The sequence below is a fragment of the Acartia tonsa genome, chromosome 4 (assembly GCF_053477335.1).
Source record: "Acartia tonsa isolate MP-2025a chromosome 4, ASM5347733v1, whole genome shotgun sequence".
Classification (NCBI taxonomy): domain Eukaryota; kingdom Metazoa; phylum Arthropoda; class Copepoda; order Calanoida; family Acartiidae; genus Acartia; species Acartia tonsa.
Window position 1 is genome coordinate 56,939,338 of NC_137263.1, and position 27,429 is coordinate 56,966,766.

The following is a 27,429-nucleotide window of genomic DNA, read 5'->3' on the forward strand; positions in this document are numbered from 1 at the left end:
AGTCTAATAATTAAATGATTCCCTCATAGTTTAACTTAAAACTTTGGGGACTTGATTGCGTTGTACAAACTAGCCAGAGATGGGTTCTTAAAAGATAATGCCGCGTTTTTTCGACATTTTTTACGCTATGAATAACAAGCGCGGCATTCGCGAAATCTAAAAGAGTATACAACGATTTATTTAATTATTTCGCTTTTGTTGGTACGGCCTTCATAGAAGAAAAACAAATTATCTTCAATCCATTTTTGCTGCATATTAATTAATGCATCTTTTTAGAGCTGTGTTAGACATTATAAAAATTGCTAAAAAAATAATTTAAAATTCAGTATTCTTAAGTTATATACTCTGTTGAAATTCTATCGTCTTCGTTCAATCAATCAATGTCTAAAAAACGCCGAAAAAACGCGGCATTCATCTTTTAAAAACCCATCTCAGGAAGGGGAGGGTACATTATTCCACTAGTACCCAAAATTGTATAATAACGATTTCGTATTCATTTGCCTTAACAACTTTGGGGACCTTCATGTATTTTGATCATTTGGTTTTTAAGGTTGGGTGTCCAGACGTTTCAGCAACTAATTGTAATCTACAAAATGGGGTAATTTTGTGTATTATCATTGGGGATGTATATCAATTTATAGGCTATTGTCTTATCACTTTTAAAATAACTATTATCATAACCGTCTATAGTTTATGAATAAGCAGACTTAAATATAAGTGGAAGATTAATTGATGTTTCCTCCAATATTTTCTTATTACATTCTATACTAGCGGCTACGCCCCTAGAAGCCTCTAGGGGCTCTTGAAGAGGGGAGAGTCGAATTTGATTTTAGATTTGAAAAGAAAAAGTAAAATAACAATTTTTTGGGTGGGGGGTTGAAATTTTTTTTTATAGGGGGGTTGCCCCTCAGTATTTTTTTAGTTAAAAAAATTAAAAAAAAAAATTTTTTTTTGGGGGGGGAATTTTTTTAGGGGCGATTTCTCTTGGGAGGGTGGTAGTACCCTCCCCCAAAATAGTTATAAACCTTTCCGGGACCTATGAGAAGCTACCCTGTTAAGGAGAAACCGATCGGTTCAGCGGTTAGCGAGATCCTTCGGTACAAACACACAGACACACAAACACACAAACAGACAAACAGACATCCTGTTACTTTAGTATAAGGATGTCACATGATACTTTTAAAAGTTTTGGATGAATTTTCGATGATTTTTATAGTATAATAAAGAATCCCTTTATTCCTAAGTCATATATGTGATTTGATATTTAAGCTTATATTTTAAATACTTATAAGCAACACGTATCTTTTAAATATCAAGTCTTATATTCAATCAACTTTTTATAAAATTTTCGAACATAAAAGTCCATATTTTATTTTAATAAACTCATATTGATATTCGTGTTTCAATTAATTTGTCTATGTTTTATGTAAATTTTAGGTCCTAGGACAAACGCAGGAGTGACAAACGTCGGAGTGGACACTTACCCTAACCTAACTTATTTTAAATTTTAAATGCCTAACCTGTATGGAAATACTTGATCAACTTAATGTTTTAGATACTCCGACGTTTGTCACTCCTGCTTTTGTCCTGAAACCTTCTTTTACTGTGAAATTTAATTTCCGCAGTGAGATGATTTTCAACGTAGGCAGTGTCATCGAAGTGTGATTCTGATTGTTGTATTTTGATATTTGAAATATAGAAATCATTAAATACGAGGAACCTATATTAATCTCCTCGCCCCCCCTTCCTTAAAAATGGTTTAAAATGAAAAAATATAATTCCTACAGCAGTGATAAGACAATGGCCAATATATTGTTGTTCACCCCCAATGACGATCAATAAATTACGCATTCTCTCTAGATTATGATTAATGGTTGAAACATTTGGACACTCAATTTCATGATCCATTATCAACTAATCTAAATTCAAATTCCCTAAAGTTGTTAAATCAACGAATAAGAAAATATAATTTTAAAACATTCAGTCCTTGGATTATATTGTATTAAACCTATAGTATTCATTGTGTACAAAAAATAGTTTATTAATAAATTTTTAATGCAATGTAATTATCATTTATAAATGTTGATATTAAATGTATATGTTGTTTTGTCCCAATACATATTTGAATTTAAAGTGTAGTAAACAGCCAAATGTCCCATCCCTCCCTGGATTGACAGGGCTAGATCAACAGGTATAACTTTAAACTTACAGTAAATTTCTACTGTGCTATTTTTTCTGTATTTCTGTTTTAACAGTTAATGATATAGAATACAAGAGACACCAGGGATTTTAAGGGATAAGACAAATATGACAAATTATGATCAACAAAATGACCCCGGCAAAATGATTGGTGGAAAATTTTAGACACTTTTGGTGTGTAACCACATATCAAGATTAAGATTAGACGTTCTCAAAATATTATTGTTTATAAAACTTTGGGTACCTTTGGAAACATAAGGTATAAAAATAGAAGAAATAATGTTTATTTTTGTTAGAAAGTATTAAGTCAAGTAACAGGATGTTTGTCTGTTTATCTGTAACGAAAGATCTCATATGCTGCTAGACACCGGTATGAGTCTACTTTATAGTGATGATTGTTATAGGTCTTTGGAAGGTTTTCAAGTATTTTTCGAGCGGATAGTGAGATCTTTTGGTACAAACAGACAGACAGACAGACAAATAGACAAACAGACAAATCTTGCTTAATTTATAAAAGGATATACTCAGAAAAAAAGATAGAAAGATAGATAAATAGATATATATATATAAAGAATCAGATATTCGTTGATAGGTAAAATTCAAATGATAGATGGATAGACAAATTTCTAAGAGATAGAAATTATATAATAAATAGATAGACATAAATATATATAGATAGATAGATTTTGAATAATAGATAAATAGTTAGACAAAATATATAGATAGATATAGAGAAAATGAAAATTATGAAGGGAAGTTAAAGTACACGACAAAAAATTAACCTTTAGCTTTACACTTGGGTTTTACGCCAGGGACGTGGGGAAAGTACAATGAACAATAAATAATTCTTTACCCAAAGATTACTTGATTAGAATAAATTATGTCTTAAGTAATAGGTTTTCAAAAGTAGATTATTTTTTTATGCCATTGTCTTATCACTATACAGGGTTTTAACGATACTAAATCATTTTCTAACCAAGCTAGGAGCGAAGCTAATCTATCATTTACTGTGGTGGCCTTGAAACTCAGGCAGGGAGGTGACATTGGACTGGAAATTAAACTGTCCCCAAAAACAAGGATGACAACATCCATAAAAGAAAAGCACAGAAACGGTAAGACAAACGGACATTAATACTTGTATAGTGTCAGAACTGAATAATCAGAATATAAATGTACTAGAGGTGGCGTTCTAAAATTATTCCGCTATTAGCTAGATTGAATATTAATCTTTTTCTTCCATTGTCCTATCCCTGTTTAAAGTATTAAAGTATTTCCTCTTTCTTTAAAATATTTTAGGATCCTAATATTTTTTATTTCAAATTATCGTCCTGAAAGGGTTAAAATGTTTTGTTAACTGTTAAATTTTAGTTCAATATCTGACCACATTACGCACGTATCGCAAATATCAAATTATTTTAAAACTAAGTTTTCTTTTATTTACTATATTATAAATTTAAATTTTCTGTTTCATGAATATAAATTTGATACTTCAATATAATTCAAATAGCAACATGAAACAACAAAAAAAAGAATTTATTCTTCAAGCAGTAAAATAATAGGTCATATCGTTCTGGTCAATGGAAGTTTATTATGGATTATTGGAGCGCTATGAGTTTTAAACATATATTCCTTGGAAAACTTGAGCTCATATATAGACATTTATTTCCTATATAGATCTGACATGGATCTTGAAGCAATTAAGCAGGCTGTTTTGTAAATGTTAGAAATTAGAAGAATCTATTAAATAAAAGTTATCGCAAATATACTTAGTAAATAAGAGTCAACGCAAAATTGTAAGTAAATTTGTTGAAAAACAGCTCGATTTAGGATAATGTTTATGGACATACTTACATTTTTAGGACTTGATTATAGAGTTGCTTTGCTTATTACATTATACTTTGTTGTCCCAGGAATCAATACACCAAAAATCAGATCAATCGGATGATCAGATCACATAAAAATTTGTTGTTAAAAAAGTAAAAAAATCAACATGTTTTAAATGGACGTACGGACATTTTGGTGATGATTATAGAGTTGCTACGCTTTCTAAATCGTACCTAACTATTAAAGGAATCACCATGCAAAATTTGAAATCGATAGGACAATTCTAACATGCCTAAATTAACAAAAAAAGCTATCCGTTACGGACGTACGGACGTTCGGACGTACGGACGGACCGACCCTAATTATAGAAAAGCTTCGCTTTTAAAAATATTTTTAAATTGCTTAAATATTCATTAGTTTAGGTTGAAACAACTACATGCTTCTGAACTTCTTACACAACAGTTTTATTTTGAATAAGGGTAATTTTTTTTATCAAAAGTGGTGGTTATCTGTTAAAACTATAAATTATTGTTTTGTATACGAAAAACAAAATAACAAGGATGACAACATCCATAAAAGCGAAGCACTGAAACGGTAGGACAAACGGACATTAACACTTGTATAGTGTTAGAACTTAATTATCATAATATAAATTTATAAGAGTCAAAGCAAAATTGTAAGTAAATTTGTTGTAAAACTGCTTGATACAGGATAATTTTTATGGACATACTTACATTTTTAGGGCTTGATTATAGAGTTGCTTCGCTTATTACATTATACTTTGTTGTCCCAGGAATCAATATACCAAAAATCAGATCAATCCGATGATTTGATCACATAAAAATTTGTTGTTAAAAAAGTAAAAAATCAACATGTTTAAAATGGACGTACGGACATTTTGGTAATGATTATAGAGTTGCTACGCTTTCTAAATCGTACCTAACTACTAAAGGAATCACCATGCAAAATTTGAAATCGATAGGACAATTCTAACATGCCTAAATTAACGGAAAAAGCTATCCGTTACGGACGTACGGACGTACGGACGGACCGACCCTAATTATAGAAAAGCTTCGCTTTTAAAAACACATAAAAAAAGAAAAAAGGCATAAAGATGATTTAAAAGCCATATGAAAAATAGAAAAGGGAGAAAAAAGAGAGGCAACAATAGAAAAAGATAATTATAGAAAGATTGAGAGAGAGAGAGAGAGAGAGAGAGAGAGAGAGAGAGAGAGAGAGAGAGAGAGAGAGAGAGAGAGAGAGAGAGAGAGAGAGAGAGAGAGAGAGAGAAAGTGAGAAAGAGAGAGAGAGGGAATTAAAGAATGATTGAAAAAAGAAAAAGTGAGAAAGAGAGAGAGAGAGGGAATTGAAGAGTGATTAAAAAAAGAAAAAGTGAGAAAGAGAGAGAGAGAGGGAATTAAAGAGTGATTAAAAAAAGAAAAAGTGAGAAAATGATAAAAAATACATTGATAAAGGGAGAGAAGATATAAAAACAAAGGGAGATATAGAAAAAGAGGAATAAAAAGAAAGAAAGAAAGAGAATTAAGTTGTAGTATTTCAGAAAGAATGGGCGTCGTGGAATTGTCGTGTTTTTACTTCCAGGGTAGGGTGAAGTCTTCTGAAGATTTATCGCATCGTATAATAGAAAGCTTTCCGCGGATATTAAAATAAGAAAATATTCGATGCAAACCAGTTTTGCTAGCTCCGAAGAGCCGAAGGCCCGGGCTAACAGAACGGGTATTAATTTTATGATTTTTATTTTAATATTCATTGAAATGTATCTGTAATACGATGCTAGACATGATTTTTCAGTGAAGCTGAGAACCAGTTCTAATCCACCGGATATTAATGGGTTTTGAAGCCATACTAAAAAAAGTTTACAAGAAGTCTGAAAAGCTTTATATAAATAATTCAATCCAAAAATTACATAAATACAGAATTCTTGATATGAAAATACTCAGTTTCAATACTTGATAATAGAGGTGCTTTTCTTAAAAAATTGTGCCTTATCGTCCCAGAAATCAAACTATTAAAACTAGGAATAAGAATATATCTTAAAAAATGGCTAAAAAGACTAAAATTATACTGTTAAAAAAATACTTACTTTCTTGTAATGATTAAACAGTTCCTACGCTTCCAAAATCTTACCAAACTATTATAGCAATGCTCATGACAAGTTTTAATTCGCAAGCACAATTCTAACATGTTTAAATTAATAAATTAGTAGCTACCAAAATAAGATTTTTACACATGTAGGTTCCTACCTTTTTGGTTTCAGATAGTAAGAATAACATACACACACACACACACAATTAAACACATTGTCACATATACACTCAAACACACACATACACACACACACACATATACACTCAAACACACACATACACACACACACACATATACACTCAAACACACACATACACACACACACACACATATACACTCAAACACACCCATACACACACACACACACTTATACACTCAAACACACACAAACACCAGGGATCTAAAGGGATAAGACATTATAGATTGATGTACAACCCAAATGATGATACACAAATTACCTCCTGTAGATTACAATTAATGGTTGAAACGTATAAAACACTTTGCCTGATAAACCAACCAATCAAATTTAACAAAAGTCCTCAAAGTTTTTGAGCCAACGAATAAGAAAACTTTGTATTATATTTATAAAACTTTGGGAACTAGTAATAAACAGCCCTATGTCCCCTCCCTCCATGAAAACACACACACAAACATCTACATGTAGTTTAGAGTCATTTAAAGGGTACATATGTATTATGCAAATACAGAATACATATGTGTAGTAATACCACTCTAAAGAAATAGCATAAAACAATGATATTACATGAAGGTTTATTCTCCGGAAACTAAGAACCAAAATTAGGGATCTTAAGGGATAAGACAATGAACGAACAATTAATATACATCTACATTGGTGATTAGTTGAATGAAATTAATGTTGAAAAATCTTGCAAATTTTTTTTAATAAATCATCTAATTATATTAGAATCTTTCTGAAGATTGCGAAAGCATGAAGCTTTAAGTTAAACATAAATAAAATTGAATTAAAAAACGTTGTTTTACTGTATAATAATACTAGCGGCTTCGCCCCTAACCTCTAGGGTATTTGCCCCATGAGGTAATTTTAAAAAAAATTAATTCTGGTGCTGCTGCCCATAATTTATCGGTTCAGTGGTTACGGAGATCTTAAGGGACGGAAAGACATCATTCTACTTTGTATTAAATATAAAGTTGTATTTGTATTTAAATTGAAAAAAATACTTATTTCTTAGAGTGTCAGTCCGTAGTAATATCGTTTGTTTGTCTTATATCATCTACACAAATAGATAACGCTATTCTGATAATCACAATAAAGGAATAGACAGAGAGGGAGAGGACTTTGGACTGTCAATACAGTAGTACCCAAAGTTTTATTACCACGTTATCTTATTCGTTAGATCAATAACCTTGGGTACTTTTATTTAATTTTTATTAGTTAGGTAGTTATAAACTTATAGTGCATTTTATCCAATATTTTTCATCAAAATAAGGGGCAATTTTGTCTAGCATCACTGGGTATTATGTCCATTCTCATTTCCCATATTTCAGATATTTGAGAACAAAACAATTTAAGAAAAAATATTCGTTACCAAATTTTAAAAAAGCAGAAATTATGTTTGATACAAAATTTTCTTCTGTTTACATATCCTTGAACTTTTAACCCTAACAAAATAATTGGTTTCTACATTAAATTCAGTGTCCAATTACTTCAACCACTAATTGTAAGCTACTAAGGGGTACTTTTGTGTATCTTAATTGGTGATTTATCTGCCATTGTCTTATCCCTTTAGATTCACATTAAACCGTTTCCCCTTACACATGTCTCTATCTCTGCTAATATCCCAATGAACTATAAATCCTCAAAACCAAATCGTCGTCAACCAAATCCCCCCCCCCCTTGTATTTTTCTTTTTTTTCCATGCGCTATGCGCCGTACATATTATCCTTGCGACCCCCCCCCCACCCCCTTTCCCTTTCTTGGTTCGTGAGCGTGTGTGTGCTTAAAGGTCCTTTGATGGTTCCTTCAAAAAGACTATAACAGTACAATAACACGCTACAATTGCTGTGATTTCAGTGATTTTTGTGGTTATACGGACTATAGGATCTGCTCTTATTTCCGAATATCGTTTGAAGATGGGCATAAACGTAGCGTAGCGTAGATCAATATACGCGATCACGCACACTCACACACACACACATATACACAGAAATACACACACAAACACACACACCTACACACAAATAAGTCATACTCAGTCAACGCAAGAACTCAATCTAGTCAAGACGCAAAAATGTGAAAAAAATTTCTACTAAAATTTTAGTGAAAATACGTTTTTTATAAGTGGCATTATTTATTTAAAGAAAAATATCTGTTAAATAGTGATTTATTGTGATTTTATAACATATATTCTATTTATTAATTAGTGAATTTTGATAATGTTTAATAAAAAATGAGAAATAAATGAAAAAAAGTGACAAAAAAGGGAAAAAAAGTTAAAAATGGAATATGACAACCACCATAATAGTGACCTACTGGTCATGACCGCGGCTGGCGGTCACCGGATCGGTCCTGCCGCCACGGTTGGCGGCAGAAATCCGTCCTACACAGAGTTTAGGTTCATAGAGGCGCTGAAAGTGAGTCCACAGTTTAGGAAATTACAGGTAAGATTATTTTCTTTTGGATCACTGCCTGCAGGATCCAGGATCCTACCTGGATCCTGAAGTTTGCGTGTTTTACACTAATTTTTGATGTTATGTTTTTAATTCTTTTTAAGGTCTACAAGGTGGTTATTTCAAATATTTTTCCACTTATAAGTCAATAAGGCTTTCTTTTTTTTGTTTTAAAGAGACAGAAAAATAAGAGGGTTTGGCGAAAATCACCCCCTCCCCACACCTTAAAAGGGATTAATTATCCAAAGTTATTCATTCAAGTTAAATTCAAATGCAAATTTAAAGTTTAGACACGAGGATTTTCATACAATAAAAAAATGCTTTTACTTAGTAATCCTTAGAGGGAGAAATACGATAGCTAAAACATTTTGTTTTAGATTTTCCTGTGTAATTTCAATTTATTCATATCTAGTCCCTAGAGGCTTTTTCAGTACATTTGGGGAAATGTTGGGGGGGGGGGGGGGGGGGGCAGAAGTCGACCAACCATTAGGGTGGGTCGATTTTGAAATTTTATATTACTACACATTGGGAATGGTTACTGTGAAACTTGAAAGGGGTTTTGTAATCTAATAACAACGGGCGCGCGGGGGGTATAATATTTGCCCGCCCCCTTATAAAACCAAAAATTATAATTTGCATGTTGCATATCAAAATGACCGCATTGAAATGCTGATTACGAATCTAAAAACTATTTTAAAAAATATTGATCCTAGTTCAAATAAGATCGAATTAAGTATCTAAAACAGCTGATTTAGTAAACACTGTTTATTTTGGTAGTTTATTTGAAGATCAGTTAAGACTGAATCAATATTTTTCAAAACGGTTTTTAGATTCGTAATCAGCATTTCAATGCGGTCATTTTGATATGCAACATGCCTGTGTTTGAAGGAATTTAAATTTTTGGTTTTATAAGGGGGAGTGCACATTATATACCCCCGCGCGCCCGTTGTTTTAAGATTACAAAACCCCATTCAAGTTTCACAGGGTTTTATATTGGCCCAGTAACCCTTGCCAATGTGTAGTAATGTGAAAATCCCAAAAGCTTGCAAATCGAATTTTCCTTTGTAATTTCAATTTATTCATGTCCCTAGAGGCTTTTTAGTACATTTGGGAAAAAGGTTGGGTGGGGGGGGGGATTTGGGGGGGGGGAGTAGAAGTCAACCAACCATCCCCTTTCAATTTCATTTTTTAAACAGAAAAGTAAAATCATTTTTTTTTGGGGTAGGAGGATAATTTCCTACGGGTGATTTTTTTAGGAGGATAGAGAAACCCTCCCCCAAAATAGTTATAAACCTTCCCTGTACCTATGATAAGCTTCATGGTAAAGGAGGACCTTATCGGTCCGTTGATTCTGAGATCCTTTGAACATAAAAAGTGTCAGAACATTATAAGCTTAAAGCAAATTGAAAAAATATTTTTTGCGTGAAATACAGGATACTTTTTCTGGTAACGATCATAGAGTTGCTACGCAAAATTTGAAATCAATTGGACAATTCTAACATGCTTAAGTTAACGAAAAGAGCTAACCGTTACGTATATACGAACGCATAGACGGACTGACAAATTCTAATTATAGATAAGCTTCGCTTTTGAAAAGGAAACTACATGAAAGGAAGTTTTACAGACAACGCAACGATTACAACATTATATATTTTTTAAAAGCGACGCTTCTCTATAATTATCAGGGATCTTAAGGGATAAGACAATAGACGATAAATTTATATACATCCCCAATAAAGATAAACAAAATTACCCCTCCTGTAGATGAAATTTTTGTATGAAAAGTTTGAATGTTATTGATTTTAAAAAATCAACAAATGTAGTATTGAGCCAACGAATAAGATTACGTGCTTATAAAACCATTGTATTTTTACCCTCCCTTATTACTACGTACATTCATCATATGATTATTCAATTGTTAAACTTTCGTAAAAAAAATATTATATTTTAAATTCAAGATTATTTTTTCAAAGTTTATATGTAGATTAGATGAGAAAATAATATATTTCATCTCAATAATGAGTAAAGGGTCTTCGGCAGAAAGATTGGATGAATATCTTTAATTATTTCTATCGATATTCTTTTTTTTCTTTGTATGTTGTCATCCTTGTATTATACAAAAATCATTAGCTGCCATTATCTTTAGGTTAAACTGTTTTTAGTAGCGAAGCTACTCTCCGAGTTTTTTTAGCTAATATACCTCTTACCTGAGATCATCCAGCATTTCTAGGTCAGTTGGTCTGTCGGTTATGCTACAACAAACATTTATTTAACTTTACTCCACCTACCCCTACGCCAAATAGGCTTTAACCTACCATAGATGAATACTAAGATTCGCTGAAAATTGTGACAGGATTTAAGCTATTGTTTATTTGTTATTTTTTATTTCTATTAAATAAAATATTACAATATATTAATGAAACATCTAAAATCAGACGGTAGGTCAAACGAACATTAACCCTTGTAGAATTAGAGCGTAATAACGTAATAAAAAAAATATTGATTTATAAGTCTAAACAAAATTGTATATAGAATAATTCTAACATGCCTAAATAATCCATAAGATCTTTTCGTTATTGAAGATCGAATTGACGTACGGCCGTACATACCGAACATAATTGTAGAAAAGCTTCGCTTTAAAAAAACTTGATTTTTGACATTAGTTATTGAATTGAAAATACATTTGACATTTTAATTGATATATTATTACTTGGATGTTGCATCAGATTTTCATGTAATCTAATAAAGTGATAATCGCAGCTTGCTAAAATAATAATCCCCCTATCAACCCCCTTTAGCCCATACCCTTCCCTCCAACTGGATGAACGAACTGACCAATGAATAAGGTCCATGTTAGCAAACTAAATTGTTGACAAATTTTCCCCTGTCTATACATCCACGCATGTTTTATATCCATTACTGAGGTGGATTCTTAAAAAACTTTTTGGCTCACTAAAATCAGTGAGGCTTGCTAAAAAAATGTGTGCAAAATCATCCAAAATTGCATTAAAAATCTACACAAATTAAACAATATCTTATGTTAATGACCCTTTTATGATTTTATTTAATTTTTGTAGATTTTTTTATACGATTATGAAGGATTTGTCATAAAAGAATTAAGCGAGCCTCAATAATTTTAGTGAGGCAGTGCAGTGAGGAAAAAAGTTTTTTTTTAAGAATTCACCTCTGAATTGAAAATAGATTTGACATATTCATGGTTGGATTATTCATCATTGTTTTGTCTTAAATTATTTAAAGCGTAGCTTATTGATATTTGTGCTTTTCTGTACGTCTGTCTATCCGTCTATAGGTCCGTTACATAAGAATTAAAAGCATATTAACTTGCATCCAGGAATCTAATGGAAAAATACAAAAATAAATTGATGTACACCCCAAATTATCATAAACAAAACTACCCGTTTTGAAAAGTTTGTTTTCTGCTAGTTTGTATTATAAAAATTAAGCTTTATAAAGGTCTCTAATGGCCAAAAAAGAAATAATGTGTTTATAAAACTTTGGGGACAAGTATGACTTACTGTTCAATGTCTCCTCCCTTCCTGTCTCGATTAACTTAATGAATTACAAACTCATTCAAGTGCAATTATGTGTAGATTTTGACAATATTTCAGCAATTAGCGGCTTCGCCCCTAGCCTCTTGGGGCTTTGCCCCAAAAGGTTTGATTTACCCACACTTTTGTATTTTAGATTATTTGGGGCAGAGGGGGTAGTTGACCCATTTTTTAAAAAGAATTTTTTTATGGGGTGAGGTTGATATTTTTCGTGTTTTTTTTTTTGGGGGGGGGGGAGTTTGGGAACACAGTAATAGTGTCTGACTGATTATGACGCAACAAAAAAAATTAGCCAATGAGAGGTCGTTATTGACCAATGGTAAAATTTATAGTGGCCTCTCATTGGCTAATTTTTTTTGTTACGTCATAATCAGTCAGACACTATTACTGTGTTCGAGTTTGGAGTGTCCCATCCCAAAAATAGCCTAAAAAACATAACATGACCAGTAGGTATATTCCCTGAATAGATTACATTGTTAAAATCCATAAAAATTCTAGTTATTGTTATAAATTTTTGATGATTTTTTTATGAAAATAATTGTCCTTGTTTAAGAATAGATGAATATTTTCTGAATAAATGAATAATTTCAGAGATAAGACAATGGTGTACACCTTAAAATACAATAATAAACCAAATTAAACCTTTTGCAGATCATAATTATTGTTTCTTATTTGTATTACCCAATCAGGATTCATAAACAAGGATGACAACATCCATAAAAGCGAAGCTCTGAAAAGGTAGGACAAACGGACATTAACACTTGTATAATGTCATAACTGAATAATCAGAATGCGAATGTATAAGAGTCAAAGCAAAATTGTAAGTAAATTTGTTGAAAAACTGCTTGATACAGGATAATGATTATAATCATACTTACATTTTTAGGACTTGATTATAGAGTTGCTTCGCTTATAATATTGTACTTTTTTGTCCCAGGAATCAGTATACCAAAAATCAGACCAATCGGATAATTAGGTCACATACAAATTTGTTGTTAAAAATGTAAAAAAATCAACATGTTTAAAATGGACGTACAGACATTCTGGTAATAATGATAAAGTTGCTACGCTTTCTAACTCGTACCGAACTATTATAGGAATCACCATGCAAAATTTGAAATCGATAGGACAATTCTAACATGCCTAAATTAACGAAAAAAGCTATTTAAAAAAGTAAAAAATTCAACATGTTTAAAATGGACGTACGGACATTTTGGTAATGATTATAGAGTTGCTACGCTTTCTAAATCGTACCTAACTACTAAAGGAATCAACATGAAAAATTTTAAATCGATAGGACAATTCTAACATGTCTAAATTAACGAAAAAAGCTATCCGTGACGGACGGACGGACGGACGTACGGACGGACATACCGACCCTAATTATAGAAAAGCTTCGCTTTGAAAAACCTGAATTGTGGGAATAATATTAATTAAAGTCCAATGGCCCCTCTCTTCCTGAATAAAGGTAGGATCATATTCATAGAGATGCTACGCTATGAAACACAACTTAGAATCGATTCAGGGTGTAATTTATCTTCAATTAAGCTATTCCTGCACCGTGTTCCAGAAAAGCCAAAAAATGACAAAAAATCATAGAGAGTGTATATTTTAAAATTTTGATGAAATTTTATTTAAATAGCAATAAGTATCCATATATCTTTCAATATAATGGCGAAATTTTAAATATCTCCATCCTGGCTGGCACAGGATGCCAGCAAACCTGGCAGGGTCATACAGGTAAAGATTAAAAATATTTTGTTTGCCTTAAACTAAGCATTTTAAGTTTCCAAATACTAAAATATCCTATACTAGTACATACCAATATGAAATTTAAGTGTTTAAGTCAATTTCAGGGTCCAGGTATGATCCTGCAGGTCCTGATCCCTCTGAAATCTTTAAACAGCTCTTGAGACCGCAATTTTTGACCTATAGACTTCAAATTTTAAACATAAGCTTTTCTAACAAGCATTTATGACCTACTGAAATTATATGAAAATTTGCCGCCGTTTTCCCACCAATCGCCGCCGCCGAAATATGTATTTTGAGATTTCTAATCTAAAGTTTACATACAGATGAGCCTATTTCTTATTTATTTTCTGTGTGTATATGTAGGGAGGGAGTGGACAATGGGCTGTTAATTATAATAGTCCCCAAATTCACAAAATAGCGTTTTTTTATTTGTGGGCATAACAATTTGTGGGACTTTTATTGAATTTTGATTGGTTGGTTTATTAGTTGAGTGTCCAAACGTTTCAATCACTAATTATAAGTTATAGAAGGGGCAATTTTGTGTATTAGCATTGGGAATGTACATTAATATCTCGGCCATTGTCTAATCCTTATAAATCTCTGATATGAAAGACTTTCATTTTATTTTCAATTTACTTGAAAGGAAGCATTTTCTATCTTAAACAATACAAATTCTATTTGTCTTTTTAATAAGTATGAAAGCACCTTTGGAAAAAGGTTGCTTAATAAAAGGGTGAAGGGAGTAAATAACGCTAACGAATTAAATAAGAATATATATTTGAACTAAAAACCACATACAATTTTTTTAACTTCTAGCTTTAATGGGTTCAGATATGGATATAATTCGGGCATTCCCCCCCCTCCCCCCCCCCCAATAAAAAGGTAAAATGGTTCAGATAAGAGCCTAGACATTTAGGGATTATCTTTATTTAAAACTTTTCTCTACTTTTAGTTTAATTGAATATGTGTTGGAAATAAGTAGAAAAATAAATTACTTTTATATCTTTAAAAATTGTTATTTTTTGATAGACCCTAGTATCTTTAGGGCTTAAAAAAACAAACTTCGCATACCTTCGCATACACAGGGTAAAGTTCTCTGATATTATACATACATCTAATATCACCATATAAGAGGATTTGCTTGGACTTTTTTGGTCTTAAAAGATCTGGAACCAAACGTAAAATTTTCATTAGAAGAAAATTGTCTATTTTACAGAAATCGGGTATGCTAAGAAAACCATCTACAATTACAACAAAAAATGGAGATTTGACTTCTTTTAAAGGCTAAACGTATAAATTATTACATACTGATTCCAAAAATATATAATACTTAAAAATAGCTTTAGAAATAAAGGGTCCACGATGATTTGAAATGTAGTTTAGTTGACCTTAAAAATAGTTGTTTACAATGATGAAAAGGAACTTAATTCCATACCTCTGGTATGATTGCACATAAAATTCTTATTTTTCATAGTAAAAGCTAATCCTTTCTGCTATATTTTCAAAAACTTGTATATATTACTAATCAATTGTTTAAAATTGTATTTTCCAAAATGTAAAAAACGATTTTTTGTCACTCGTGGAACATAGTGTCCTGTAAACAAATATATATAAATGCTAGTTAACAGATACCCTTTATTTGGAAAGAAATCGCCCTACCATTTAAAATTTTTGGTTTATACTGGCTTACTTCTAATGAACCAGAGGGGCAAGGTGAGTACAATGGACAATAAACTAATCTTTACCCTGGAGGGAGGGATATTGTGCTGTTTATTACACTAGTCCCCAAAGTCTTATAATAACATTTTCTTGGCTTAACAACTTTGGAGATTTTTAAATTTTGATTGCTTGGTTCATTAGTTGGAAGGGGTATTATTTTGTGTATCATCGTAATGGATGTACATAAATTTATTGGCTATATCCCTGAATCTTTAATTTTTGAATGTGGTATTATTGCCATTGTCCTCGCCCTCCCTCCCTGCTAATGATGTTGTGTCTTTATATTCATAAATTCAAAATCGTGAAAGGACAAAAAATAAAAACAATTTAATTTTATAAATATGTAAAGCAAGATTAAAATACCGTATGAGTTATGATTATGGCCAGCAACAGGAATCTGAAAGGGATAAAACAATAATCGATAAATTGATGTACATCCCAAATTATGATACACAAAATTACGTCTAGATTCTAATTAGTGGTTGAAACGTTTGATCACATAACATAATGAAACAACCAATCAAAATTTAGCAAAAGGTCCAAAGTTGTCAAGCTAATAAATAAGAAAACGTTACTATAAAACATTGGGGACTAGTGTAACAAACACTTTATTAAACCAGCGGATGCGCCACTAGCATCTAGGGGATCTTTACTAAAGTGTTAGGGAATGGAAGAAAAATAGCCTAAAACCTTAAATGGAGAACTAAATCGGTTCAGTAATTTTAACCTTCAGACAAAAAAATGGTAAAAATTCTTAGCAAGTTTAAATAAGCTAACCTTTCTTGAAATCATATGAAAATCTTATAACCAATTAATTTAATTTAGATAATTTGAATTAGGCAGTTTTATGTAAGTCTGTCCCTTAAGATCTCAGTAACTACTTATTATAAGGAGTTAAACCTTAAAGGCTAAAGGTGCAGTCGCAAATATATTGTAGGCTATAGATGTAGCTTCAAGCTATAATATTTATTTATATTTTTTTCATTATCTATGAATAAAAAATCAATAAAGTATAAAAACTCATTAAAAATCTGTTCAAAAAATACAAGTTTTATTTGAAATATAATTGTTTCTATAATCAAGACTAGCGGCTACCCCCCTAGAAGCCTCTTTGGGCACTTGAGGAGAAGAGAGTCGGGTGCCCCCCCCCCCATTTTTAATTTTAATAAAAAAAATTTAAGATTTTTTGTTGGGGGGGGGGGGTTTTCTTTTTTTTGGCGGGGGTTGGAGGTGTCCCACCCCCCAAGAAAATAGTTACAAACCTTCCCGGGACCTATGAGAAGCTACCCTGTTAAGGAAAACCCGATCGGTTCAGCGGTTAGCGAGATCCTTCGGTACAAACATACAAACACACAGACAAACACACAAACATCCTGTTACTTTATTATAAGGATATAACACAAACAAGGATAACAACATTCATAAAAGTGAAGCTCTTGAAGCAGACGGTAGGACAGACGAACATTAACACTTGTAGAGTACAGAACTTTATAATCAGAATATTTTTATGGAACTATTGGATTAGAAATAAATAAGACATTTGGATCTACTGCAGTTCACGGTAAAATATTGCTGGTAACGAATATTGCCAAAAAATCTATGAATTTTAAAGGCTGCTAGCTGCCAAAGGGCTGAACGTACAGATCATATCCGCACACCATTTTAAGCGGTTTAAGAAGGCCTACAAATAATCTGAAATAGCCAAGATCCAATGGTGCACAGGGAAAGCTTCACTGAAGAAAAAACACGTAAAATAGGCCTTTTTCGCGCATTTCTCTGCACTGCGAGATAATTATGTGTTATTGATTTATGGCTATTCTAGATTATTTGTAGGCCTTCTTGTGCTGCTTAAAACAGTGTGCGGGCATGATCTGTACGTTCAGCCGTTTGGCAGCTAGCAGCCTTTAAAATTCATAGATGTTTGGCAATATTCGTTATCAGCAATATTTTACCGTGAACTGCAGTAGATCTAGACATTTAACTTAAATAGTGTTGCTTCGCCCCTTGTCCCTAGGAAGAACGAAGCAGGTCTGGAAAATCACACAAAGACATTTATAAAGCTTCCCTGAAAATTACAATAGAATCGAACCAGCAGTTTCCGAGATATTTAGCTTCAAAAAAACTTACTACTTTATATTATACTTTGTAATATTTGATAACCATGCTTTAATAATTTCATTTAAGTATTATCATTATTTATTGTTGTTATTTTGTTATTGCTGCGCCTTCCATAAACTTATTTATCCTAGTTTTATACATTTTTTTGCATAATTTTTAAATTAAGAAATTTCTATAGGATAAAAAATGTAACTTAATTTAAAATTAATCAAAACCTCACTTTTCTCCCCCTAATTCTAGTATCTTACTAAATTTAGGGTGGGGTTAGGAAATTACAAAATTTATCCTAAACCGCCAATTAATTTTTATTAAGACAAAGTTTAATAGAGAAAACTAATGGGAGGGAGGGGACATTGGGCTGTTTATTACACTAGTCCCCAAAGTTTTATGATAACGTTTTCTTAATGAATTTTGATTGGTTGGTTCATTAAGTAGACTGTTCAAATGCCTTAACAACTAATTATAATCCACAGAAAAGGGTATTTTGGGGAGGTACATCAATTTATCAACCATTGTCTTATCGCTTTAGATCCTTTACATTAACTTTAACTAATTTCATTAGATTTTGGGTATTTAGTCCAAACTGGCAGTGTCCAAACTTTTCAACCAATAATTTAAGTATTTACCCTCGTTTATTTTGTTTTAGGTAAGTTCATATCACCACTAACCATGAAAAAATGGTGGTTCCTTATGCCTCTACCCAATATGGCAACATACACACACGCACACGCAAACGCTAAGAAAGACCTCTAGAGTGATTCAAAAAAAGAAGTATTAAAATTTTTAAATATGGTGGTTCTATTATATTTTAACTAGCGGCTGCGCTCCTAGCATCTAGCAATTCTGTATTAGAAGGAGTAAAGAAAGAAGAAAAATAGCCTAAAACAAACTTCTATATAAAGATTAATTAGCCTAAACACCATACAGGGTCTATTAGAAGCTTCCATAAAATAGAGAACTTAATCGGTTCAGTAATTATCGAAATTTTAAGCTAGACAAAAAATCTTTCTACTTTATATAGAAGGATGTAATTATTGTAAGATTGTATTACCAATTTCAGATTTTTTTGTTTTCTAGCCATGAAATAAAAATACGTTTGGTTATTTATCCTAAGAATAAATAACTAATGTTATACCTAATTCTCCCTGACAAACCAATTATAGAGAAGCTACGCTTTCAAAACAAACACAAAATTAGATAGATAAAATAAACCCAAACTGACTATCAACATACCAACTTAATCCCACCAAAACTACAAAAACCCCAAAAACCAGATTGACAGGGATAAATATATATAACACAAAAGTATTATGACAACGCCTCCTAAGAGGCGTTTCGTCGTATTATAACAGTCGCTTTTGAATGGTTATTGAGATTAGGTTAGGTGATTGCCCCTGCAGGACTAGAGCCCCCCAAAGGGGCTAGAAATAGGTGAAAATACCCAAACGTTTTTTAAAAATTACGAACTTTTTGATATGTAGTTTTAAAAAAATGATATTTCTAACAATAACAAAAATCCAAAAAATTTTATTTTCTAAATCACTCTACACAAACACACACACACACATATACACACACATATACACACACACATACACACACACACATAAATACACACATACACATACTCACATGAACTGCATTGTTGCACTACAGGGATATAAATTATAGGGTTAGAAAATTAAGCACAGTAAAATAATTACTTTGTTCAATAATCTAAAATACCATGTTATATAATGGCTTAAAACCGTATAATCTCTGTACAACACAATCTGACTGGCCCTCTGTTAGCCCTCAAGATATCTCAATGAACAATAAACTAATATACTTTTAATGATTAACAAAATTACCACTTCGGTAGATTATAGTATTTAGTAGAAAAGTCTTGATAAAATTCGATAAAAGTAGCCAAAGTTTTATAGGATAGAATTTCTAACCTTATTAAAATCATGTTTTTTTTGTTTCTCGATCGACCCGGTGTTGTATTCCTTATATTGTCCCAATCCAATAAAGCTACAATATTCAGAGGGTTGTTACAGTTTCTAGGTTTTATAAACAAAATTTCCAGTTGTCTTGAAGGTGATGATTTCAAGCCTTGGCCTGAGAGGATTTTTAAATAGCTTAAAATGAGAATACACAGCCCTCCCCAAAAAAGAGTATGGGGGCCCCCATACTCTTTTTTCTCTCCTCAACCCCCCTTCTCTTTTTAGAGGCAGAGAAAAAGGAAACGGAGAAGGGAGGTGGAGACAAGGAGCAAGGGATTTGAACAGCGAGAAAAGGGATAGTCAAACGTGCTGTCTCATATTCTTGCCAAGCAGGCAGGCGTGTTGGGCCAGTTTCTTCTCACAGGCAGGCAAGCGTGCTGGGACACATTATATGTTGATTGAGAAAGGGAGATGAACGCAAGGAGCAAGCAATATACACAGGGAGAAAAGGGGAAGGTGCCATTAATACTAGTAATGGTTGCCAACTAAAAATGAAAATAAGATTTCTAATATTTTTTATAATCCTTCTAGCTTTCATTTACTATTATATCTTACGAGTAATATTTTAATACCACATCCTTTTACATTATTAGAAAAATGTAATTTCTAGTTGGCAACTATTGAATGCTTACCCCTTTTCTCCCACTTCATATCCCTTGCTCCTTGCTCACACCTCCCTCTTCCATTTCCTTATCGTGTGCCTTTAAAAGAGAGGTGAGGGAGTGGGGAGTGAAAAAGGGAGGGGGGGCTCCCATACTCTTTTTTGGGGGAGGCCGTGTATTCTCATTTTAAGCTATTTAAAAACTCAACTCTGTAATGCGTGTAATCTAATGATTTCATAGTTATTCATGCAGACTGACAGCATGCTCCTTGCATTGGTACACAGTTTTCAACCTCTTTTTAGAGGTTGCTTAGCAATGTTAAAACTTTGATCGGTGAGCCTTACTATATTCCTAAAACTCCATCAATAAGGTGGTTAAGCTCACTAAATCTAATGTTGGTGTTGACCAGAAGGCGAATATGCAATGTTAAGGCAGATCCATGTTCCCTACAACATCTCTTACTGGTTATTAGAATATTGTGTTTCAGGAAATTGGGCAGCCTCTGAAGGCTGTACAATATAATAATTAGTTGCAAATAGCTGAAAAGGCTGTACAACATAACTAGGAAATTCAAAATATAGTTGTTGTGGCTGTAGAAGTTACTGTGGTGGCTGTAGTAGATGCTGTTGTGGTGTAGGCTGTATTTGTGGCTGTTGATGTTGAGAAAGTAGAATAAAGTCAATACCTAGACTAATACAGGCAGCCACACACAACTCAGTACTCGACCCCAATCTTCCTAGGTTCTGTAAAACAACACATGTATTCATGTGGAACACCTGCCACAGCAATAATATTAAAACCTCAGGACTTGTCTGGAATTGGACAAACATTAAACATATTAAAATGCACAAATAGATTATCTTACAAATACAAATGATATATAATCACAAGGTAGATTGCTTTGGAACATTGTTGATCTTGTGTAAGCTTGGACATCCTCTCCTCCTCGGTAAAGTCCTAGATCAACATCACAGATAAATATAAAGATTCACAGATGTTGAGAGCAGTTTAGTGGCAGGTGGAATGTCAAGTCTTCAGAACCACCAAAGTGTTGCATACTAACTAGGAAATTGAAAAAAATTTTAGGATAAAGCCTTTCAAATTTTATCAATGCTTCCTTTATGATGCTGTAGTTTGAAAACTTTCTTATGCTAAAGGATTTTTTCCATGCTCGTAATCTTCACCTCCTACTATAAGTGTATCAACTACAAAACAGAATAATACATGGCAATGTTGTTGAATAGAGATTTTCCAAGGATAAACAAACAGCTCAATTGTAGAAATATATTTCAATTAAATCACATCTAATCCTTGTCAACCTTCTTTAACATATTTCTTTCTCGTATTCATTCGAATCCGGTGGATAGGAACCGGTTCTTATCCATACCAAAAAAACTATGTCTAGCATCGTATTATATCCAGCTTTCTACGAATATAGAAATGTACAATCATAAGATTAAAACTAGTTTTTTTAGCCAGTGACTTCGTCACCTCGGGGCTAAAAAAAACTAGTTTTAATCTCATAATTGTACATTCTATATCCGCGGAAAGCCATTTATAATACGATGCGAGAAATAACTATTACTGCACAAAGGTTTGTTTGAAAAAAAAATAATATAATATTACCTAAACTTTTGACATTACCATTAAAAACAAATTGTGCTCAACAATAAATCAAACAGCATAATTATTTTCTAGAGATAATTGTTATCATAATGCTGTATATAGTTGCTTTTTATTGGGAGTAAAACTTCCTCTCTTCTTCCTCTCTCTCTCTAGTGTGTGCTGTTAATATCTATATATATTGAATTAATAATTAAACTGCAAAGGTAAACATTATTTTTACCCTACCCCCCAGTACAATTTATTTAATTAAACTATCCTATTATTTAACTTAAAATATCTTATGCAATATCTTTAACTTCTTTGTCACAGGGACTCTGATAGGAAATTGACAACATATTCATACGTGCTATACTAAATCAATCATTACTTGGACTAATTTAACCAAATTAGGTTTTTTTAGGTTTTTGATAATTCATACAACCCTCTTAAGTTATTCATTACAATAAAATACAATTTTAAAATTTATTTACTGTGTAAATATGCATAAATATGATGTTTTTACTGACAATTAGGTTGATTTTTACTCAAAGCATATTGCTTGTAGACAATAAAATGATTATAACTTTCGTTCTACTCAAGATAAATTGATGAAATAAAAAGTATATTCAATTATATTATGCTGAGAAGTCACTTATTGGTTTTAAGAAATAATAAACCCCTTTGAGTTGGGGAGGGGGGGGGGAGTTGAGTATTGAAATAATGAAACTAATTTAAATTTCTTTTTTTATGGTGGGTTTTAATGATTTATATAGCAGCCAAACTGTTATTAGGCAATACCCCTTTGTCTGTCTGTCCCTCTGTCTGTCTGTCCTTTTGTCTGTCTGTCCCTCTACTTGTCAGTCTATCTGTCTAACTGCCTCTCTTTCGGATTTCAAGCATAGCCTAATTGTAATTTGTTAATGTCCGTCTGTCTGTCTATTAAGAGATATAAGTTTTCCGGAATTTTAATGCAGGGAGTAGATTTGAAATCTGCATCAAATTTTAAGGATTTTTTATAAAATTCGTTTTTTGTAAAATTCTTTATCTAAAAGCGAAAATACATTTTAAGTTTATTAATTTTGACCAATAGGATAGGTGGATTTTAAACTACCTGCGCTCTAATTGGTTGAATGATGTACGACATCCAATCAGAGCGCAGATTTTTTAAATCCACCAATCACAGATGCCAAAATTAATTAACTTAATTTGTATTTCCGCTTTTAGATAAAGAATTATACAAAAAACGAATTTTAAAAAAAATCCTTAAAATTTGATGCAGATTTCAAATCTACTCCCTACATTATAATTCCGGAAAACTTATATCTCTTACTGTCTATCCCTCCATCTGTCTGATCATTCACAGGTTCTCTATTTGATTTTATTTAATTAATTGTCTATTATAGTTAAACTGTAATTTGATAATTCTTCTTGCCTGTCTGTCTATCTGCTGAGTTTCTACCCTTGGTCTAACAGACTGATTCACTTAATTAAATATTTCTTCTTTAGAAAAATCATTAAATTCTACCTTAAACTGTTTTTCATTATAATTAACCCATTAGTGCCGAACCGGGTTTTAAAACCCGGTTCCAGAAAATGTAAAAAAAACCGGTTTTCGGCTTCATAATTGCATCATTCTCAGTATGAATCCCCCCTCTACTACCCTGGCTTTCATTTCCCCCTGGAGCAGGTAGTTTTGCTTACTTCCGTTTCCCGGTATAGATCAACAAAGTTTGAAAATCATGAAAATTCAAAATACCCCATCTAACTTTTTTGTTTTTATAGTAAAGTCGCTGATTTTTTTCGTTAAATCTAAAGTTTATTGACAAGTACATCTAATTGTGAATTCGTTTTATTTAAATTATTATTTTTTATATGATTTTTTTATCATTTTTTTACGCCCTATATAAGCCCAGTTCGGCATTTCCATTTGGAGTCTGAAATTTTTATTACCCGGTTTCACTATTAGATCTTTTTTGACAACAAGAACAAAACAGGGTTTTTTTACCCGAAATCGCCGGCTAAACACTAAATTTGAAATAAAACGCTTCGTATTATACTTGTAGCTCTATAGATTACATGAGGTTGTGTAGTTTTCAATTACGGATCGTATCAAAGTTCTAAAAAGTGTTCATCTCACTTTTGGCGTTCAAAAATTACATTTTTCGATTTTTGGTCAAAATAACCGGGTTTTTATAGGAAAACCGGGTTTTAACGCCGGGGGAAAGCACCAAAAACGGGTAATAATGCCTGGTTGGTATTTATGGCCGAGCTGAACCAGGTTTTTTTGCAACTTTCCTGTGCACGCCACTAGAGCAAAACAAAAAAATACGAATTCCGTTTTGACCATTATAAAGCTTCCCTGAAACTTTCAGCGCGATCGGCCCATAAAAGTGGCGCTCGGCACTAATGGGTTAATGCATAAATCCCTTTAAAAATTGTTATTTTATCAGAATCATTTTTTAAAAGAGGAGAAAAGTACAAAATAAATGTTTTCCCATTGATTTTCTTTAGATTTGCATAATTCAGTGGATCAGTAAAAAATCATAAAATATAGATTTTGATTGATGTATAAGCATTTTACTCTAAAAAGAATCTTTTTCTTTTATCACATATGTTGCTTTAACAAATAGAAACAATGTACTGTAAAGCTGTACACTTAAGGACTAAAATAGACAAAATATCTCAGAAAATGAAGTGGTTCATGGTTAAGAATACAATATTTATGAAGCAAAACACTCTAAAAGCTGAGAATTTTACTCCAAAATAAAAAAAAAACTTTATGATCTGTCAAAACTTTCTCAATCTATAGTAAAAAAGTAAACTTTAAAATACCCAAAAAAAGTTATTTAGGGGCCTATTGGTATTTTTAGCTCTGCAGTATTTTTCTAATGGTGTCCTAGTTTATTTTGATATACCTTTTAAAATAGGTTAAAAAAAGTTTAAAACTAAAGATATTATACCCGAAAATCTCTACATTCACTGTTGCTGGAATGATATTTGAATAGATCCATGATTTTTTGTTTGTTTGATTAGCCATAGTTTCTTAGGGTTTGGACCTAAGACTCCTGGAGTATGTTGAGACACTTTTGTATAGCCACCAGGGCCAGTTTAAGCTCCACGTTCGAGTATGACTTGACACGCTGTCTCATGAGAGCTCCTCGTTATTACCTCACCCTCGCCGGTTTTGAGTATGGCAGGTGTCCCAGATTAAGTCACCGTAATGAATAACACTCTCCTCAGAGGAGCCTGGGATTAAGGGAAGTGATGGTATTATACACTTGATTATTAGGCATCCAAACTACCTAACAATCTCCCTTCCAACGCAACTGGGGGAGGTTGCGTGACTACACATTGGAGAATTCGAGACAACATGTTGTGATTGCAACATGCATGGGTTTGAACTCGAATTCTCATCACCGTAACTCAGTGCAGTACCACAGAGCTACGGCGCCCCCTTTAATAGATCCATGATCTGTGCAGCTGGTTTATCTTTTCGTCAGAAACTTCATTTATTTTACAATTTTCTGTTAATAAATTCTCACTTTCTACATAAAGGTGAATTTGAGATCCTACATAGGTCTAAATGTTTCAGCATATCTGGCCATCACTTTCTTCATTACACAATGTGCATGGCTGATGTGGGAAGTGCAACTGATAAGGCCACATGCCCACTTATGGTTTGGGCCAACAGGGCCTTTGTGGTGCTACTATTTAAGCGGTTAGTAGGTTTCTTTCAGGGTTCTTACTTGAGAATTCTCAATTTTATATATTCTTAGTTTTTGTTGTAGACTATTTTTAGATGTCTTAACATTATTGATTATTATTTTCAAATTTAATTGTAGTATTATTTTTCTCATGCATTCTTTAAGTTGTCTAACAGTTTCTCTATTTCTTGTTATAGATTACAAAATTTATTTAGTAATTATAGGTATGAGTTTTCTAGAATTATGTTCTTTGATTGCTCTTCCATTAAACTTTTAGATGCTTCTGCTATATTTGCACAGGTAACATTGAGTTTCTCATATTTACACTTTAGCTCATCTTCCATTATAATTGCTTCTTTCTCAAGCTGTCCATGTTAAATTTCCAAATTATTGAATTCAGAGACTAAAAAAAAAGATTATTGATAAAATTGAAAACCCAATGTAAAATGGCCATGCTTTTAAATTACTATCTTAATTGGTGGACACCCTAAAATTTATAAAAAATCTAAAAGAATCTTTGTTATCAAGCTTAACTTTAGTGTGTAACAACCCATTATGTCAAAAATGTAGATAAAATTATATTTCTTTTCAATATTGTTTGAAATCTGATAAATCAATCAAAATCTATTTGTTGAAATGTTTTTTTTAAATTTCTATTATTGCAATAAATGTGTGAGACTTGTATGCCCTAATCAATCCTTCCTATTATCATTCTTTCCTCTCCAATATGATTTTATTTATTGCTTATTATCTTTTTTCTATTTTTTTGTCTTATCTATATGGCCTGTATGAAAACAATGTGTGAATACACATTACTGCATACTTCCTAGTTTTTAGGAAACTGCCATTTGGGAAGAAAATTTTTTTTATAAATTAACCATATCAATAAAATTTGACTGTATATATAAATGTATATAATATTCATTTAATTCATTTATTATTTTGTTGTTTTTTTTCTATGTATGTACACTAAAGAATAATAAATCTAATCTAATCTAAGCTGGTCCTTATTAAAAAATTAATAGTTTATTAGAAATACCAGTTTTAATTTGAGTCAATTTATTAGGTTCATTTATTTCCCAAAGATTAACTAATTTAACTAAATCCTTTTGTATTAAACTGTTGCAGAAATAGACAGGAGTTTATTGTCACATTTAGAACATAAAATAAAATCTTATCATTCCATGCATTATATAGTGCTGTTGCTGGCAAGAGATAGTCCGCTGTCCAATTAGTAATAACTTATCTGCATTCCATGAAATGAGAGTGATTAATATTAAGATAAAACACTTTATATTTAGAGGTCAAAATCTTCCACCCCCATCTCCGACCTCTATTATGAATGCAGAAAAAGTGTACAAGTGATTGATACTAATTCTAATCAATAATATATTTAAGTACAGCATTAGGGCCACTGTTCCTTTGAAGACATTGCTCTTTCCCCTTAAGAAATTGTACACTAGTAAACATCATACAGGAAGGAAAGCCTACATGTTGTGTTAACAATAATTATTATTATTATTATTTAAGCGTACCACAACAAAGAATGTAAAATTAAACTTTAAGGTGAATGATAGCAACATGGACAAATTCA

The 27,429-nt window shown here is 32.0% G+C and overlaps 1 protein-coding gene across 1 annotated transcript in view; it reads left to right on the forward strand.

The window, feature by feature from the left end:
- Positions 1 to 8,415: 8,415 nt before the first annotated feature.
- LOC145315569 (rap guanine nucleotide exchange factor 6-like) overlaps positions 8,416 to 27,429 on the forward strand; it is a 134,111-nt gene continuing 115,097 nt past the window's right edge. The window contains exon 1 of the mRNA XM_080155550.1: positions 8,416 to 8,772. Within this exon, the coding sequence (XP_080011676.1) occupies positions 8,611 to 8,772 (162 nt within the window). The 5' untranslated portion in view covers positions 8,416 to 8,610. The remainder of the gene's footprint in view (positions 8,773 to 27,429) is intronic.